At 41.2% G+C, this 19,296-nt stretch overlaps 3 protein-coding genes across 8 annotated transcripts; 2 read left to right on the top strand and 1 right to left on the bottom strand.

Annotated features, from left to right (window-relative positions):
• The first annotated feature begins 126 nt into the window (after positions 1-126).
• On the top strand, positions 127-7,992 carry si:ch211-114c12.2 (uncharacterized protein LOC336578 homolog). Its single transcript, XM_046410449.1, has 10 exons — positions 127-151; positions 1,499-1,559; positions 1,703-2,392; positions 2,732-3,370; positions 6,028-6,131; positions 6,324-6,423; positions 6,537-6,609; positions 6,973-7,044; positions 7,143-7,292; positions 7,456-7,992. The coding sequence occupies exons 2-9, from the start codon at positions 1,519-1,521 to the stop codon at positions 7,281-7,283; spliced, it is 1,860 nt and encodes a 619-aa protein (XP_046266405.1). The 5' UTR covers positions 127-151; positions 1,499-1,518; the 3' UTR covers positions 7,284-7,292; positions 7,456-7,992.
• An 849-nt stretch (positions 7,993-8,841) lies between these two features.
• Positions 8,842-11,699, top strand: LOC124070501 (SH3 domain-containing kinase-binding protein 1-like). Of its 5 annotated transcripts, none has more exons than XM_046410453.1 (5): positions 8,846-8,995; positions 9,112-10,221; positions 10,369-10,529; positions 10,667-10,730; positions 10,924-11,699. In XM_046410453.1, the coding sequence occupies exons 2-5, from the start codon at positions 10,081-10,083 to the stop codon at positions 10,960-10,962; spliced, it is 405 nt and encodes a 134-aa protein (XP_046266409.1). In that variant the 5' UTR covers positions 8,846-8,995; positions 9,112-10,080; the 3' UTR covers positions 10,963-11,699. The 5 variants fall into 5 exon arrangements, with proteins under 5 accessions (XP_046266411.1, XP_046266409.1, XP_046266406.1 ...); XM_046410450.1 differs by having other exon boundaries at positions 8,858-8,995; positions 10,315-10,529; XM_046410452.1 differs by lacking the exon at positions 8,846-8,995 and having other exon boundaries at positions 9,002-9,235; positions 9,359-10,221; positions 10,315-10,529.
• A 756-nt stretch (positions 11,700-12,455) lies between these two features.
• LOC124071212 (lipase member H-like) lies at positions 12,456-18,255 on the bottom strand. Of its 2 annotated transcripts, XM_046411706.1 has the most exons (11): positions 18,106-18,255; positions 17,503-17,586; positions 16,040-16,410; positions 15,825-15,933; positions 15,113-15,214; positions 14,848-14,937; positions 14,482-14,649; positions 14,186-14,275; positions 13,222-13,330; positions 12,940-13,113; positions 12,456-12,833 (listed from the first exon to the last, which is right to left on the bottom strand). In XM_046411706.1, exons 2-11 carry the CDS (start codon positions 17,558-17,560, stop codon positions 12,749-12,751), a joined length of 1,356 nt encoding a protein of 451 aa, XP_046267662.1. In that variant the 5' UTR covers positions 17,561-17,586; positions 18,106-18,255; the 3' UTR covers positions 12,456-12,748. The 2 variants fall into 2 exon arrangements, with proteins under 2 accessions (XP_046267662.1, XP_046267663.1); XM_046411707.1 differs by lacking the exon at positions 17,503-17,586 and having other exon boundaries at positions 18,106-18,201.
• Positions 18,256-19,296: the final 1,041 nt, after the last annotated feature.

Consider the following 19,296-nt stretch of genomic DNA (forward strand, 5'->3'; position numbering starts at 1 on the left):
AGCCTGCGTCGACTATGGCGTCAACGTGTAGTTCACACTCCGAGGCAGTAGGTGGCACTTCAGTTTGGTTGTAAAATGTTTGAAGGGCGAAGGAGTTGCGACGAGTGAGAACAGCTCGACTGTGTCGCACTTAGCCGTAGTGTAATCGACGGTAGGTGTTTGGTAAGTAGGTGATTTATTGACTGAAGCTGCACTTAATCGTTGTCAAACACATCATTCGGGATTTATGTTGTTATTTTACTGATTTATTCGTTTTGTTTTATGAATGTCATTTTCTCTGCGTCCAACGGCGTGGCAAACGAAATACCAGGGCTTGCTAACTCGCCTTAGCAGACTTAGCAGACTTAGCACTAAGATAAGGTTGTTAGCGTTAACTCGACCTGTATTTCAACGTTTCTGTTGCTAAATGTAAATCAGACCAGAGACCTTGCTGTAGGATACGTTACTAACGGCACATCAGTCTAGTCTAGGATCTGGTTTCCTCAGGGGAAGAATGTACTGACCGAGGCGTGTTATTTTCTCAGCCAACTGTTTGTCGCCAAAAATGGAAGCACGATGTGCCCAGATCCTTCACCAGGATTTAAGGATCAGGACTAAAAGCGAACCGACAGGGAATCCAGAAACATACCCGGCTTAAATAAACAGGTTTAGGTAGACGGTCTTTTGTAATCTTCAGTCGTTTTAATTCTTTATTTTCTTTTAAAAAACATATGTTATATGAATACAGCGCTTATTCGAGGCCTTACTTTTTCTCTCAGTGATCTTGCGTCTGGAGTTAACTGCTGACTAGGCCATTCTGAATAAAGTATTTTGGACGCTAATCTGTCCCCACGCTCGCCAGGAATAGTTGCCAAGCCGAACCTCGTAGCCGATTTAGTCCACCATGCGGAAATGTGTTCTTTGTGTGTTTTATTTAGTGTTTTTTTTCTATCCTGTATTGTTGGCCGACTCGAGTCTCACGTTCAGGCTTTTGTGTGTTATCAGTAGAGCGTATTTAGAAAAAGACGACCAACGTGTGCTGACATTGAGCAGTATGTGTTTTTGCTGTAAGAATCAAAAATACTATGCACAAACGCACTCCATGGGTGTGTTTGTACGCTTGGTGTAACAGGCTGATCAGTAATTGGAAAAGAACTTTACGCTCACACAAAACGCCTGAATGGAGACCACTGGAATGCAGTGTTAATTTGTGTGTTGCGTAATTTCTTTAATCTGTGACAGTATTGAGTAGTTTAAGGTTGATTGACTTTTATCTTTGATTAATGGTTTACATATTGCTGTGGGGTTGGTTTGAGCAAGATAAGACCTTATCTCTAATGGAAATATGCACTTTGTGCCATTGCTTTAGAATGGTTTGAATTTGCTCATTTGGTTTATTACATTATTAATGCTGCCCACATACTGTACGCTCTTTGCTTTCATACATATTAAGCAGTAGGCCATAGGATAATCAACATTTTCAGTTTTTTACTCTTATAAATTTGTGTTTTGTTCATAGATTTTCACTCACTTCTAAAGATGGTCCGACCGCATTTTGGGCCACCACGCTTAAAACCCAGGTAAGGTCTTTTGATCGTGTCACTTTGCAACCAGATACTTACTGATGTAATGATCATGATTGTTTAATTGTTTATTGTAATTACTTTGAATTAGCCCTATGTATTGTAAAACATCTAATATCTCTTTTCTTATGTCCTATCAGACCTTATGGAGATGGTCATGGCAATGGTCCAAATGAAGGGAACTACAACCCCAGCTCCAGAGGTCGAAGAGATGTCCAGGGCTACCCAGGAAAGGCCCCTTTTAACTCAAGAGAATCCAGAGGCAGAGGACGGCCCCCAGTTGTCAGAAGAGCCCCCCTGATGGGAGAGCAAAGGGAGCCACGTTTCAATCACTGGAGGTCCCCAAATCAGGATTCCTTTCAATCGTACCCTCCCAAAATGGAACCACATCATAGCCAGAGGAGGCCTTCACCATCTAGACCAAACCGCTCCCCACATATTCCGCATCAGTCATCCTCACGGAGTCCTGCACAAGGATCCCAGAGTCAAAGAGGCCCGCCTTTCCATGGCCACCCCACAGGTCACAGGTCACCCTCTCCAAGACATTTTCACAGTCACCTCGCTGACAGGAGGCAAGGCTCCACGGCACCCTACCAGGGATCTTTCAGGGGCCATAAACGGCAGCCAGGTTTTCTGCATCAGGAGCACCGGAGTCGTGACCCTCGTGAGAATTACAGTCCCAGAGAAAGGCCCCATGAGCACTCAGGTCATGGCATGAAGCGCTGGAACGAGGCTGGAGCATTCTCTCATCCACACAATGGAGAACACGGACCCTCTGGGTCACAGAGGAGTCCCAGAGAGATCCATGGGAGAGGCTCTATGCCAGAGAGGTACAGGAGTGAAGCAACAATCCCAGCTGGGTAAAATTATTAAAGAGGAGGCCTGAAGCTGGCCGAGTATTCCCAATCACAGGGGTCATAATGATTACCTCTACTCTGCCCCAGCTCGTAGTTATTAGAGGGGATTAATGGGGTCTGGTGTATGTGGGTTCACCTGCGAGCGAGAGGAGTGTTACATCTGTAATTGCTATACTTCTCCTACCTTTTTCATTCTGTCATGGCATTATAATGGGGCTGCATTAAGATAAAAGTTAAAAGTTCCACCTCCCACTTAACATGGCAATGGATCTGTCATTGTAATGATTTCTCTATTGTTTGATGGATATGCAGGTGGTCATCTGAGCACGACTCCAGACGTCAGCGTGGCCCGGTGGAGAGGCAGGCCAGCAGATCCCACAGTAGAGAGAGGGCACAAGATGTCCCTCAACTGCCCCCTTTCAGATCCCCCTCATGGAAAGGAGGTCCATCACCATCATCCTCCTACCACAGAAGCCCTCAGGAGAGGCAAGTGGTAGGACCCCGCAAGAGGAGGATATCAAACATCAGCATGCCTTCCTCAGACCCTGCCCTGGAGCATGGTAATCCAAAACACCCCAGGAGAGAGAGACCCCAGCTTCTCAGTATTCCCAGGCCATTTAGTGGTAGACCTTTGGCTCTTAGGGATAAAAGTTGCCTGTTAAAGAGCAGACAGTTTCGAGCAGAGTCTCTCATGAAGCTCAGATTACCTCCATATGTTAAAGCCAGGCCTCGTCTGGGCGACGCTGCCCCACGAGGAAATGTCAACTCTGTTCTTGCAATCAGGAAGAAACGTTTCCAGTCAAACCCTAACCCCCTGAAAAAGCTGGAACCAAGGGGAGCAAAACCCCAACAGTCACCCTCGAAAGAAGAAAGCAGTGCCAGCAAGTCTTCAAGAGACTCTGATACAGGCAAAGAACAGGTGGAGTCCCGCCGGTCCTTGAACACACACAGGTACGGTATTTTCCTTCTAGCACTGTTCGCAGGGGCTTGATGATGATTAGGAGATCAAGAAAGAATGTCTCTATGTGAAGGTGGTGCCAGCTGTGGAAAATGGAGAATTCGTGATGAGCTAAATGTGCAACACTGATTCAGTTGATGAAAAGCTACAAAGGTTTTCGAATGCCTCCCTGTCTGCGTGCTTCCCCTGTTTCAGAATATCGTCCTATCAAGTGAGCTGAAGAGAAAGTGCTAAGTTAAGCACCATATCAATAAAGCCAGCCTGTTTTTGAAGCCTCATCTTTAATGTCGTTGATGAGGAGTGTGGAAAATTAGTTGGTCTGTGCTGTTGAAGGAGTATCCGCATGGTAAGCTTGAAAGAAATGCTCTTCAGCATGTTGTGAAGACCCCTTCATCTTTGATAGAAAACAAAAGCAAACTGAAGCTGAAATTACAACATATAATGTAAAACAGCATCTGTGTAAGGAAACTGAGGACCTGAAGAGGACTCCACTTAACATGATGTAAATTGAAATCACCTTGCCGCCCCTTTTCAAGTTATTGACAACATGTCAGCCATGCATGGATCTTGGAAAAGAGATGCTTCAAATGAATATCAACGTTGAATGGTGACTGTTCACTGCACTAACTGACAAATGAGACAGCCAAGTCACCCGTGAAGTGGCGTATGTGGTCATGGAATTTCCAAAAACAAAGTTAGTCTGTGCTGTGACACTCTGAGTTACATTTAAATATAACCACTATGACAAAGTGGACCAAAAAAAGCCACGACACAGTGAAGAGGAATCCCTGTTGCTGAAGGACATTACTGGCTCATCAGAGTTAATTGACAAAGTGCACCTGCAGTCATTTTCACTGATAAATTATAGATATTTCTGACTCCAGTGTTAATGCACATTAAATCAATGAAATGAAGTGTCTTTCTAAAACTCAAGATTGGCTAGAAATAAGACTTAAAATTTTTAAAGTTAAAAATCAAGACAGAATTCAGCAAACAGTCACCATGGTAAGGAATTTTAATCTTCACGATTTAATGTGGGTGCGAAGCTGTATGTACGCATGCATTATAAACCAGAAGCACAGCCCAACACAGAAGTGGCTTGTCAGAATTTTCACCACCTCAAGGGTGAGACTTTGTGACTGGTGCTGGACCATTCCCATCCGGCTGAACTACAGCTATACAGTGTGTCTACGTACTGGAGTTTTCTACTTCGCTGCAGTCCCGCAAACGTCAAGGATGAACTCACATTCATCAAGCATTGGCCATGTCAAAGCTTTTTCAGGAGTAAAACCTGCGACCATAGAGCTACTACATGGCCACCTCTATTTTAATTATACCAACAATGCCTGTAGTCATACAGGCCATTTTGAATGGCTGAAGCAAAATAATGTATGAAGTGGCTGAGAACACAAAGCAAGACTACGTCAATGGAAAAGACAAACGGGGTAAAAGATGGATTCCCTCAGTGGTCTGAGTTCCAACTTGATACTGCATGGGAACAGAAGCAAGATCAGTTTGGTCTTTGCAGTCTTACCATACCACCGTATTCTGCTGTCAGGCTGGACCCAGAGGTCAGCATGTGCTGTCATGTCTAATCTGACATGTGAACCTAAATGTAGATGTGCCTCATCAGTCTGAGAGAAATCAGCATTTTCAGTAGCTGCACTACAAGACTAATGCGGCCAATGCGCATCAGCCTGCAAAGACACTGGCAAAGTGTGTTGGACAAAAGATGTTGTTAGTCCCTTCTCAGCTCTTTATTCCATTGAAACTTACATGAAGAGGAAAGGAGCCCTGTGCTTGTTTCAGTTCCTGTTTCTTCTGCACAGTCAATCAGTTGATCGTCTTTATTAAATCCCTTCCTTTTCCAATGCCCCAAATTGTATGAGTGGGAGATCTGAAGGAAAAGTTGTCTTGAAACTTGGACCTGTCCTTGGTCGGACACACACTCTGGATCATCTCTTTAAGCCACCTCAGTTCTGGAGAAGAAGCTGTTAAGGTGATGCAATCACCAAACCTGTTCGTGTTCAGCCTTTCACTTCAGAACTTCACGTCCCACCAAGACTCAGATCTCATTCTACACTACAACGATGTGCATCCTTTGAAGCTGTTTGGATGATGAAAATGAAGGAACAACAAGGAATGGCCTTAAGACAAAACCTTCTGAAGTTCGGTCCGACCGTAAAGAAAAAAAAATGAATATAAAAAAGCATTGTTCTCCTGTGCCTCTGAGAGAGGGATGATTGAAGATTTGGTGATGTGATCTAGACCCATATCTTAAAGTTCTCTCCCAGATTTGGCTGAGTAAATGGAGAGCTCAGATTCATTCAGGGTACAAAAGTAGGAGTAAAGAAGCGTGGACATTCCGTGATTTTTTGTAAGTACCCATATGTGATGCGTAGCTTTATGATCATTTGCCTGCAAAACAGTGCTGCTCATTACTGCTTTAAATTACATTACTTGTAAGAGCTGACAGGATGATTTTTTTATTTTCATACTTGCAGTCTGTTCCTTTTAATCGCTGGTAACCTGAATGATGTGATGTTAATGTTTGCAGGCTACATTTAAAATGTTCATACACTGGCATAAGCCTCACATGTTGCTTGGCTAAGAATGCTGATTGACACTGCCTCCACTGATCTCTCCTCAGGTCTTCTCCCATAGAGAAACGAGACCTTGTTGTTTTGTCCCACTGGGACTCCTCCTCTAAGGACGGCTCGCCTCCGAAAGCTCACAGTCCAAAACCGAAGACTGGTTAGTTGTTTTTGCCATCTCCTGTATCATAGCGGTCCAGAGGCTCTTATCTGTTGTGCAACTGTTTTGTTTCCGTGTCTCGTCACCTAACGTTCCTTTATTGTTCTTTAAGTTTGAACTTTGTATGATACATTTTTTAAGTTTCTGCTTTAGGATTTATCCCTTGTCTTCTTTTGTGAAAACGCTGTTCAGATGCAGACGCCACCGCGAACAACCGACTGTCAAGGATGAATGATTCCAGATCATCGCCTGAAGACCGAAAACGGAGCTATTTGGATAAGAGGATGTTTAGGTACATGTCACACAGTCTGTTTTCTCAGTGTTTCATACAAGATTCTGCATCATTTGGAAGTGTGGTCTTTTCCAGTGTGTCCAGTTTCTGATATTACTTTATTATTATCGCAGACCATTTAATATGATGCAGGACAACCACAGAAGTGGGAAGCCCTTCAGGAGACCAGGACCCGGCCCCATGCAGGTGCGTGAAACACATGCTGTAGAGAGACTATGCGGAGCTCCTGCATTTGTCTATGATATTTCACAGTGAATTACTGCGGTGAATGTGCAATGGTCAAAAGCAGTAGGTAAAAATATTAAATGGAATGGAGTATACTGTCAGCAAAAGTTTGCAGCTATATCAAGAAATAGTAGTATTATTTTGTTTTCAGCCTGTTGAGGCAGGAAGATCAAAAGCTCTTGTAAACTGCTTTTTCAGCTTTCTGGCTGTGTATTGGCCTCAATACCTGGAGCTGTGCAATTATATTTGAACTCTTAACTGTGAATGACAAATCTATCAACTGGCTCACTGAACGTACTCAGCCTTCACTCTTGTGGTTTTCAGAGACCAAAAGTCACTGGTGGTCTGAGGAGGACAGGCCCTGAACTGTTCGGAAATGTTAGAAGACCACTCATGGTATGCATAACCTCTTCAGTAGTCACTCGGTTTCTCCAGGAACGACTCACCGACTGCTATCTAAACAACTCACATATGGATTTCTTGTGTTTCTTAAGGAGACCTTAGTGCCACGACCGTTCCCAAATCAGAGGCCAGTGTTCAGAAAAAGCCAAAGTATCATGTCCAAGTACCGCACCATGAGAGTGATGCGTCAGCGTCCGCCATACAACCGAGGACCCAACCAACAGCGCTGGTGACGTGCTCTAGTGAGTTACCGTGATGTGATGGCTGTGAGGGAGCATCATGACAAATTCAGTCAGCTGAATGTTTGTCCACCTTCAGTTATAGCTGCATTTGTCATTCATCTTCCAAAATCTTCAAAGCAATGTTGTATTCAGAAGGAACTGTTTTCTTGACCTCTTGGCACAGGTCCCACATTTGGCAGACATGATACAGGAAAACATGGAATAACGTCGTCTCTGCTGGATGGACTGCACAATTTTTTTCTCCCTGCAATCCCATCCTGCCTGTATATTGTGGGAGTTTTGTTGCTTACTTTTGTTCTCTGCTACAAGTGTTTCAGTTGAGTTTTTGAAATACTGTGGCACTTTTTGTTTTAGAATATTTGTAACATATTTACATTATACTGTCCTGTTTTTTTCTGGTGTGTAATTATTTAGGACTTTCTGCTTGTTTATATTGCAGTCTTCATTTTACAGAAATAGTTTTAGCATTTTTTTTTTGTTGACCAGCAGTAGTTGATGTAAAATCCATGAAATATTTACTTTAATCTCACCTTTTATTGTTTGTGAAGATCTGTCACCAGATATTTGATTAATCATGGGTGTTTTGTTTAGAAACTGCAGCTTGTTGAAAGAGAATTCGGTTCTACTTGTAAAACTTGCATAATCACATGTTCAGTTTGTTGTTGGAGACTTGAAATAAAACTGGATTTAACACACTCTGTATGAGCTTAGCCTGTTTTGCTTGTAGATTTGAACAAAGGGAAGAATCACTTCATCCATAGTGCCCTTTTTAGAAATCATTAACCTGTAATGCAGGATTTTCTCAACCTTATTATAATGCTGGTAGATCAGTTTTTATGTCCCCAAACTTAAAGTAAAATTTGAAAAATGTTGCAGTTTATTAATATTCTTTATTTAGTAGCATTATTACCTAAATTAGAGAGAATCTGTCTTCACACAGTTTTAATGATTGCCTTGATTTATTGTTACGTGCTGCTCAGTGTCATGAAATATGAAATGATTTCAGAGTGTTACAGAATTATACTCACGCACTTAAGTATTGCAGTTAACCATAAGTTGGAGGAATCAAAAGACAGAGTTTTGAAATAGCATGGTCAAAATTAAGCAATAGCTGTTGATACCCTCACTTTATTTCCCTAGTGCGGGACAAGCTCCAAAAACACTGGATCCTGCATTTCCCATAGTGCATTTCAACAGCATATTTCTCTCGTGTGCGCACACACACAGACACGACCTGATGGCATCATCAGGGTAATGTTTTTCAAACAGTCTCCCTCCGGGGCCACAGAGGACATTTTACAGCTTATTTCACCGAATAATATTCATGTAAGCTGGACTTGATGTGTAAAATCAGTGGAGTGACCCTTTAAACACTTCGTTATAACAGATCCTGACTTTTCATAATGAATGCAAGTCATCACCCTTGCTGTTATTTTGAGTCTTCCCAGCTGGTACATCAGTTTTTTGTGTAACTGCCCTCCAGCTTGTCTCTTTAAGCTACTCCCAGCCTTCAGTTTGCCCTTGGCTCTGCCCCTGTGTTATTTGTGAGCGGAGTGGCGCTCCACTCTGTCCTGAGCTAAACTTAGCCCTGACTGTACCGCTCCTCATCACAACATACTCTGCAGACCACACCGGGTTACAATGGCTGGTGTCGTGTTACCACAGATGCTGCTGTATCTCACCAGCGACGCCAGACAAACAAGGTGAGTGTGTGCACCAGATCCTCCATTGTAACTGACAATAATCTGGTAATTGGTTTACTGTTTTACTAATGGCTGTATGATTTGTCCCTGTGATCCTCTCTGTGCATTGGTTCCAGCATGTGTTGCACATTTGTTCAGTGCTGTGGCATGAGAGACACAGCTGCCTCTGCTGCTCCCCCTACTTTGATAAAGACTTATCTCAGTTTAAAACGCACACCGGAGTAGCTGTCTTATTATGAGGTAATAGTGAAACAATAATTACTGTTTTTCACTTTGTAAGGTGTAGCATGACGTGAGAGTGTACTGAGCCAGTGTCTGTTGATGTCTCCTCCACTGACCAATGCTCCAATCTGTCATTTGTAGATGTAGACTTTAAGACTCTGCAGGTTTGTCTGTCTTTCACTCTCTGCACTTGTATTCCTCTCTGTCGCGATGGGCAGCTATAGCTCAGCCCTCATTCCTGGTAAGCCTCGTAACTGACTCGTCTGTTGCAACATGATTTGAAACACAGCCGTGCATGTTCAAAGGGTTGAATGTTAACACTGGCTTAGGGGTCAGAAAAATGTAGATTTGTTGCTGTGAAAATGGCCAGAGACGGGTTTGAATTAGCTGTGGGTTTTAACACTTCTTCTCTGTTTCTCTCGAAGAGACTGAAGAATTTGAGTCAATTGTGTCGATCACGGAGAAGCTGAATGAGCAGGTAGCTCATGCTGCAGATGAGAGGTTACAGTCAGAGCTTCACACTCTGGGAAGTATATCCACTTTTAACAACAGTTTAGAGTGCACCACCACTATAACTTGGGTCACTGCTTGAGAAGGAGTGCGTAGTCTGGTCTGTTTGTGTCCCATCTGTCCTTGGGATAAATTTAACCTTTCTAAGCTGCCTCATACACACACAACCACACCATACAGCAGTGGAAGAAAACTACTGTCACTCCTTACATGAAAGGTTAGAAGATACTTGCTCTGTGATGAATATAAACTAGATTTTCTGAATTTTACTGACCTAAAGGCCATGTTGACTGTTCGAGGACACCAAACTTTTCTTTTCTTTTGGCACTACCAATAGGTGAAATAACCTTTAAATGTATATTACTTATCAGATGTCTCAAACTAGACTTAACTTACAGGTAAATCTGATGATGGAGGAGAAAAGAAAAGAAAACCAGCGTGAAGAGCTGAATTCTTCGACACAGGAAACGAGTCAAAATGGGCCAGCCCCGCCTGTGAGTGCGAGAGCACAACTTCAAGTTCTAATTAATATGTCTCAGATTTGTCGTTGTGCTGTCAGCCACGTAATGTTGGATTATTCTCCACAGGCAGCAATACCCAAAAACGCGTCGACGAATTCCTTCTCCTCTGTGTTACCAAAGGCTCTCTCGGCCGTGCTACACCCAACGCCGCCCACAGTCCTCAACCCCGACCCCCCGCGCAGCAGAGATCCAGCCAAACAGACGTCACTGAACCTGGAACAGCTGCAGACAGAGCTGAGAGACCTGAGGGACCAGTTAGATCAGATGAAGAGTCAGCACAAGTATGGCTTTGTTAGTGCACTCCCTGCTCAGATTTTTTTTGGACCCTGGTGTGTGATATTCCCGTCCCTCTCTATTATAGTTTCAATCCAGACAGATTTTTTTACTGCACTAATTTGACAGTTATTTCGTGTTGCAGCAAAGAAATTAAGCTGCTGATGAATGAGCTCGATGAGGAGAAAAGGATTCGCTTGACTTTACAGGTGCAGCATGAAAAAACGAAACAACCCACAGGGTGTAGCTGCTATGCAGTTATTTTGTCCTTAATAATGTTTCAGATATAATAATTTTTATGCTAGGCACAATGACTTTAAGGTCAGAACATTTGACTTACTCTCTTGCAACTGCATTCATGATTTCATATTTTGTTTTGTTTTTTGTTTTGTTTTGGTTCAGATGGAGATTCAACGTATGAAGAAGCACATGTCCAAATGAGTGGAGTAGAGAACTTCACTACCATCAAAAACAAGGTCCTGTTGTACACTTGTCTGATACATGGTGTGGATGTTTGATATGGATGTTGTTTTTTTTTAAATCATCCATAATCCTTTTTGATGAAAAGTTATCTTTTTAGAAAAACATCTCTCTGAGGCAACATTTTTATTTACGTTTTTGTTGGACTTTTGTGGACTCTGCTGCCCAAGACTGTTTTTACTGAGTCATTGCTGAAAGCACAGATGTGAAGGACAGAGCGAGGAGACCTGAGCCTGCAAGGAAACATGATCCCACTGAGAGGAGTGTCTGTTGAGCAGTGCAAGGCCTCGTTATACAATCAATTTGTTTGATTTATTTGTGTGGAACGACTCTGGCATCTACAACATCCTGTGGGGGGGACTTTTTTTTCTGAAGTTTACTGAGGCTGGTTGTGTTTTGGAGATCATCTAAGTGATTTTCAATAATTTTTACTTTATCTAAAAGGGTAGAAAGTATATGACGGTGAAACAGGAGTAGCCAGCAGTTAATCTGCAACCATATGAGCTGAGTTTTCTTTTGTTTATAATAATGTGAGTGGAGACACAAACATGAAGCTTCTGTCATATTGTAGGAGAATATAGTTTTCAGAAATGTTATGGTTTGCCTTTTGATTGTTCGGAAGATTGATCAAGCTGTCAGTTAATTTGTCTGTTGTTGATGTGCAGCGTTATGAACTTATTAAAGATGTTGGACATTTTTGAGTTTAGATTTTATTAAGAACGAGAATTGATTCATATTCACAAATAAATACAGTTACTCTGAATGCCTTATGTTAAAAAAGTCTCGTGGAATATGAGTGAAAATGGAGTGCGGTGCTTTTTTTGGGAAAAAGCCTGTGGTCAAACAGTTGCTAACATTTGTTACTCTTTCAATCGTATAGACAAAGTTGTGACAAAATAATAATTTTGTCCTGAAATATGTTTAACTATTAATCATCAGTTTTCTCTCTCAGTCTTATTAATTTGTGACTTGAGCCAAAACCACCATGCTGGTGTAAATTTTTGAGATAAACTGAAGACTGAAACAAGAAAAAAAAAAAGGACCAGCCTCAATTTTGTTGTTGCAGCCACAAAGTCTCTTATGGAGATAACTTATCATAAGTCATTTGAGTTGAATGAATTTTCAAATGCATGAACGAAAAGTCAAATTTCCCCTGGGAGTGAAATGCTTATAGATTTTGCACAAATTTTTTCTCATAAAACATCCATCCATCCATCCATTTTCTATACCGCTTATCTGTCAGGGTCGCGGGGGAGCTGGAGCCTATCCCAGCTGACTACGGGCGAGAGGCGGGGTACACCCTGGACTGGTCGCCAGTCAATCGCAGGGCCAACATACAAAAACAGACAGCCACACTCTCACACCTAGGGGCAATGTAGAGTAGCCAATTAACCTAATATGCATGTTTTTGGTATTGTGGGAGGAAGCCGGAGTACCCAGAGAAAACCCACGCAGGCACAGGATGAACATGCAAACTCCACATAGAAGGGCCCAGACACGGGATTCGAACCTGGAACCCTCTTGCTATGAGGCGACAGTGCTAACCACTCCATCATCTCTTACACACACACATATGTATACATAATATCACATTTGATTTAAGGATCACAACTGATCCCATTGCTGCCAGGTTTGTTTTTTGATATGCTGTTGCTACAGTCCTGTACAATCCTCAGGGGGCTGAAGAGTCAGCCGAACGTCTTCCAGTGCGAGCTGTGAAATCTTTTGACACGGGGGCTGATTTGTCTCAGAAGTTGGATTCTTGACAAGGAATGGGCCTGAAGGAGAACTCTTTGTTCTCCTCTAGGACGATGTCGTATCGACAGAGAGGCCTGTGAAGAACAAAATCGATGTTACAGTAAATCTAGAGCTGGAATAAGCGAAAAAAATTCCTGGAAGAATATTACAGCAGCTGTAAAATCAGGAAATGCCGCATACCTATCATTGCGCTCTAGATGAGTGAGACGAATTCGGAGGACACGGAGCTTATATTTGGGCTTGCATACGTTCCCGGTGGAGAATTTGAGAGACACCTTTTTCACCGACTGGATGTCTTTGTCAAACTGGGCAAACAGTTTGGTCTCTGTGTACCTCTTGAACTTTGCAGCTTTACTGATAAGAAAAAAAACCCACACATTTCTGAGCAGACTAACAGAGAGAAGTCACGTTGGAATATTTTCTACAGAGCTTATGATGAATAAAGTAAAAGAGAAAACTTACTGGTCAATGGTTGCCACTGCCTCTTTACCATCACCATGAAGTTTAACAGTAATGTATCCCCAGCGCACATCTTTGTTCCATATCATCACATCCACCCTGTAGTTTGTCACTGAGAGAGAACATTCACATTTTTATTCAAATACAATATGTCCGCCATTTTGAAATGAAACTATAATTCCTCATAAAACCGATAACATTAATGATATCAGAATTTGCTAATGAACAGATGATTTATGAGCCCATGTTAGCTCTCTCTGGAGTTAATTTTGAATTTCATTCACATGTAACCACAGGCGGCCGTCATTTTCAGTCATCCATCCTTTTCTTCATACTGTTCAACAAGTTTGCAGCTTTCCAAATACAATTTAATGCTATTAATGTGTGCATTCAGTGAAAACAAAGTCCACAGTTAATTTAAATCTGGCCTGATGCAGTGGTAATATGAGAAATTCACTTTAGCTTTAATGTGCCACGATGCACCATAATACAGAGTATGTGTGCTCAAAATGTAGGAATCACCTTGTTTTGACATTAAAGAACAAATGAATAATATATTGAAAAAACAACAACAAAAACAATTCAAGTTAGCTTTGGTTTTCTCTGAACTGATGCTGTGGTGCAGCTGCTTTTCCAGTATAACACAGAGTTAACTTGTATCATCCAGAGGAAGTCTCTTCAGTCTGAAATTTCCTCTCTATGATCCAATCTCATCACAGCACCTCAGCACAGAAAACCCTGTCTGGGGAGAGCTGTGTTGTAATTTATTTTTCTTTTTACTGTACTGACTCCGACCTGTTGCTAGAGAAGTCTTAACAGTTGCAACTTCTAAGGAGCAACTTGTAAAATATGGCCAGAATTCAAAGCCTGCAGCAAAAATGTATGTGGCAGCATATCACAGCATCTCAATGAAGCTCCACAACTTCCTAGATTTTAATTTTGTGATTATTAGTGTTGTGTTACTTACTGCAGAATGGAGAGACTGCATTTGTGGTGAAGAAAGTTTTTGTTTGGCCAAGCTTCAGCAGGACATCTTTCCACTTCATGATGTTATAACCTGGATTTAAGTGAAACAGTGGCATCAGGTCTACATTGACACCATAAATTAACCAGCACAGAACCACACTGAGGTCACCCATTAATAATACTGTGCACATGGAAATGGATTTTTGTAACTGTCCATCAACTTGAGGCATAATTTCGAGCAGTGAAAACCGAAACAATGCATGTTCTTTATCACTAAGAGATAACTAAAGTACCAACCAAACTCAGGACATCCGGCATCACCAAACCGGTCGCAGTTCAAGCAGTTACCATCCAGAAAGTCTTTGTTGGAGGAACAGGGGTAGGCCTTGCTCATGCACGTCCTATTCACAGACTCAATGTAGAGCAACACTGATCTCTGGTGGTCACATTTAAAATAGGCTCCTCCTGTCCAGGGGTTAATTAAGAGAGTGTATTGTTACCATATAATACAACATTATTCAGTTTCTTGTAATACAAATCGTCAAAAGTGATTATAAAATCAAACATGTTTTCCACAAAGGTTAACAATCAGCATTTTAATGGTGATCTTGATGTGTGTATGTGTGTGTGTTTTATTTATTTCCATTATTTTAAAGATCTTACCAGAAAAGATTGTCTTTGGGCAGCCAGGCTGGTCTGTTCCTCCATTAGCATAGAAATCAATGTGACCCAGAGATTCTCTGAAGCCCAAGGCTGTGGACACAGTCAGCACGTGGCAATAACATAATGATTCTAATCTTACATAATCATTTGTATACTTTGCATATAAAAAAACAGCTTATGTAACAACATTAAAACTATTAAAATTGAAAGCTATGACTACATTGACTACAATGACTACATGAATACATAATATGGTTTAACTGACCATCTATGTCCGTGTGCAGGACGTCCACAAACTGAGCGTCAGTAGGGTCCAGTCGATCCTTTGGCGGAGTGCCAGTGAACTGAGGCCCAGCAGGATCAAGACCTGCGAATATCAACCAACATTAAGTGGAAAAAAGGCTTGAGCAGACTGAAACATTCACCTTTAGTACTGCCTGACCTTTCTATTCATTTTCCTTTTCCTAAACGTCATTGCAGCTCTGCACTCTATTTTGATTAGTGTAGAACAAACTTTTGACAAAGCAGTTTTGCTCTTTTCCAAACATCTTTTGTTATTTAGTTACTTGTAATGTCAGCAATTAAAGTTCATTCGGGGGTCACAATTATCATGAAATGTCCCTGATAAGTATGTTTATTGCCTGTTGCAGTGCAAGTGCCCAAAGGTCAAAAATAAACTGTGGAGGCAGTATTGTAGAAATGTCCATGCTATATACTTTTCATACCAAGCTTAAATGAACAAAAAACATGAGGCTGTTTTGTCATTGAGACAGATTTTAGCACAACTTCTTTAAAACTGAAGTTCAAATGATCCATTCAGTTCCATGATTGTGTTTTTCCATAACCAGAGCAAAGAAATTGCCCTCCGGTGGCTGAGTGGGTATGTTTTAAGTTTCTATTATAATTCGATTTGATTCTAATTCCGATCCTAATTAATATTAAAGCAGTGAAATTGTTTCTCTTTCTGCCTTTCTTACCTGTGATTCTTCCAACTAATCCATTCAGGCTGGCACCTACAAATCCTGATATATGAGCACCAAGACTGACTCCGATCATGTGGATGGAGCTCAAAGAAGCACCATGTTCCTGAAAAGATCGGTCATTAGTCTTGTGACACACAACGCTGTCTGTATGGCATTTCTGTCTAGACACAGCAGAGATGGTCACAGAGTGTGTTAGATACATCTCATACCCGCATCTTTTCAATGAAAGCAGTGAGATTTTCCGCCGTCTTGTGTGTGTTCTCCACTGCCTTAAAATAATTCAAATTAGCAGCTCCGTTGTTCCAGTCCACTACTATGACATTCAGGTCCTCTCTGGCCAGCAGCAGCTCCGTGAGAGTGTGTAACCATTTTGGTGGAGATCCTGTGGGCCGGTACCCGTGAATGATGAAGGTGGTTGGTCTGGAGAAGTTAAACTGGGGATGGGCGGACAGGTCGGTGTGGGACATGAGGGTACCACAGGTGCCATTCTCCCTCGTATACAGCAACAGCCTAATTTTGAGGCTGGTTCCGATGAATGTATGACTGAAATTTAGATCTGTAAATTCATCGCAGTCCTTAGCTGGGAGTGATGGTGAGAGGAAGAAGGGGGAAGACGCAGAGAAAGGTGTATTGGGGTAGGGAGGATGAGAAAAAAGAATAGACATCACGTGACTATTTTGATCTTGACAAGCATTGCTCAAGAAAGGTTGCATAACCATTAAATACTATCATCCAAAGTTTCTGCCATCATCGGTGACTTACTTGTCATATATGACTCATTGTGGGAGTATTCAACGAAATACTGAAACTGTTTTCAAACACAACTTAGCCCACACACCATTAACAACTTCTGCTGGGAAAGTATAACAACTGGACGCCATTGAGATTTAAAAGTAAAAATGACACGTTTGTGACTCACTCTGTCAGGGTTTGTGAATCAAAATATATGCAAAATAAAGACATTTCTCATTAAGTAAAATTGTTGACCTATATATGACCTATGTAGGAGGGAACAGCAGCAGATGTTACTGTGTCAAACCATAAGTGTACGAATAATGACTTCATATTTTCTGTAACGACCCACCCGTAAAACAGTGACATATGACACAGAATATGGTGTGTGTTGCTTCATTTAATAGCATTAAACAATCTAATAATTTAGCAAAAGGACTGTTTGATTTTTGTCAATGCCACCTACCAAACTGCATTAAAATTGATCAAAACAACCAATAAAAACCCCCACTAATCTCTGTGTCTACCATCTGATGTGAATGAGGTGTGTTTACCTAAAGATGTTGATTTTTATCTAAACTGGCTCTGACATATAGATTGATTTTTGACCTGACATTGTGTAAACATTTTATCACCAACAGAGGAAGTTTATTAAATTCTACTAAGATGGAAGATTTGTACCTTTTAAGGTTAAGAAGTGCCATTAACTGTTACACAATACACTATATGAATATATATGAATCACCATAGCCTGGCATCATCATCAAGGCAGTTTCCAGAAAAAAGTTGGGTTTCCCATGAAATTTCAGTTCCTCAAATTCTGCTTGACGGACTTTTTTTTTTTTTTTCCCCAGGAATACAATTACTGTAAATAGCTGTGTTTTTCTGTGTGTTTGTGTACATACATTTACATTTCAGAGTGTTATGTTTTGGGCTTTACCTTTGCCTATATGAACAGTTATCAGCAGGAGCAGTGCCAGAAATTCCCACAGGAACATGCTTTACAGCAGCTTGTGCAAATAATCTGTAATAGAGTCATCACAGTCAGGCCATTTGTTTTCATTTTTTTTTAAGTACATCAGTCAGACATGATTTGGCTTTCAATAAAATCAACAGCAAATCACATGTACACAAACACCACAGACACAGCAACAGAAGAACACTGTCCTAACCCTTTATGTGTTTCTGTGATGACTGCACCGGTTCAAAGCAAAGAAAAGAGGTCAGTTACTTATCTGCATACCTTTTGCTCTAGTGAAACTGGTCATGGATGGATGGGGAAAAATCAAATTTACATTGCTGTTGTCATTAGGTAACTTGCAGGCTAAAATCTGTTTCTGGCTCCACCCACAGAGATCAATCTTAACCAATAACACATTGATTCTAAGTGAAACTGAAATCTGGTCTTGCTACGACTAAGATCTTCTGATACAGTAGAAAGCTCATGTTCACTGACTGATAAGTGTCTCCCTTTGGTTTAACTTCATTAACATTCACCACAATAAGAAAGCATATCGTGTCTTCATGGTTGTCAGAGCCTTACCTTTGCTGTAGGATATTATTTCCTGGTCCGCGGTGACAGAGGTCCAGAATATTACAGGTTATCCTGTGTTTGTAACTACACATATTTGGGCAGTGTTCAGGAAGTGAGAGGAGGAACAGCAAGGCAATACTCCCGCCCTGCATGCTCTCACAAGGATAGCCACACCCCTTGCTCGAGGTCATTGTGTTCACAGGTGAAACATTCCTGAGAAGTCACTCCTGGTTCCTGAACCGGTTATGTGCCTGCTTAATGCGTTTCCAATGAACTGTCTTGAATCTGTGAAAACAACCGTGTTGACCATTCTTATTCATGAAATAGAAAATTAGCGTGAAAGTTAAACATGTCATGGGTGATTCCTAAAACAAATAAAACAATACTTGACCCCGAAATTCAGCCTTGCTCTGCCATGGAAGGCTTCACTGACTTTTGTGAGTTATTGCACAACAAATTCTTTAAACTTTCCACATTGCACCATATATTCATTTGAATACAGTTAAATGCGAACAACCTGTTTGGAGAGTTTTCTTAGAAGCTGTCTGTCTGCCTCGTGGGAATAATGGGGGAGTTGATGGTATCAGTTTTGGTTATGGTTTATTATGGGTGTTCACTGATTTTTTTTTCTTCCTCTTTTTTTCCCCCCAGCTGAGTCCAACATAAAAGGGACTGGATTCATGCGTAAACTTTCTTTCTGAAAATAAGAAAAAGATGTTGATGCAATAAAGAAACAAGAAATAAACTTCAAAGTTCTCTGTTTATTGGAAGCCCTCAATCACACATCCTGTTTCTGTGAAAACGAATTAAACAAAATAATAACAAAAGTCCCTTCAACACATGACAATGACATGTTGCTAAAGCATGACCTTACATTTGACGTAAATGTTCTAAAAATATTTATGACAATATGATATTTATGATAATCTTGGTAATATCTCCTGTGAATATGAAATGCATCCATAATCATAACAAGACTAAGAGTCTACAGTCATGCTAATGTTTTGGTGTGACTGAACTGGTTCAGTAATGCTTGGAGCCAAATACTAAGGGACTGGGGGGGTTTCTTTCAACTTGTTATTGTAGCTTGTAAAAATAAAAAAACAAAAGAACAACAATTTCGAAAATGCTGGTTATGGTGCTGCATTTATTTTTCTAAAGTGAAAGATTCAACCCCTCTCTCCGCCCCAATAACTTTTG

This window comes from Scatophagus argus, chromosome 14 (genome assembly GCF_020382885.2).
Source record: "Scatophagus argus isolate fScaArg1 chromosome 14, fScaArg1.pri, whole genome shotgun sequence".
Classification (NCBI taxonomy): domain Eukaryota; kingdom Metazoa; phylum Chordata; class Actinopteri; family Scatophagidae; genus Scatophagus; species Scatophagus argus.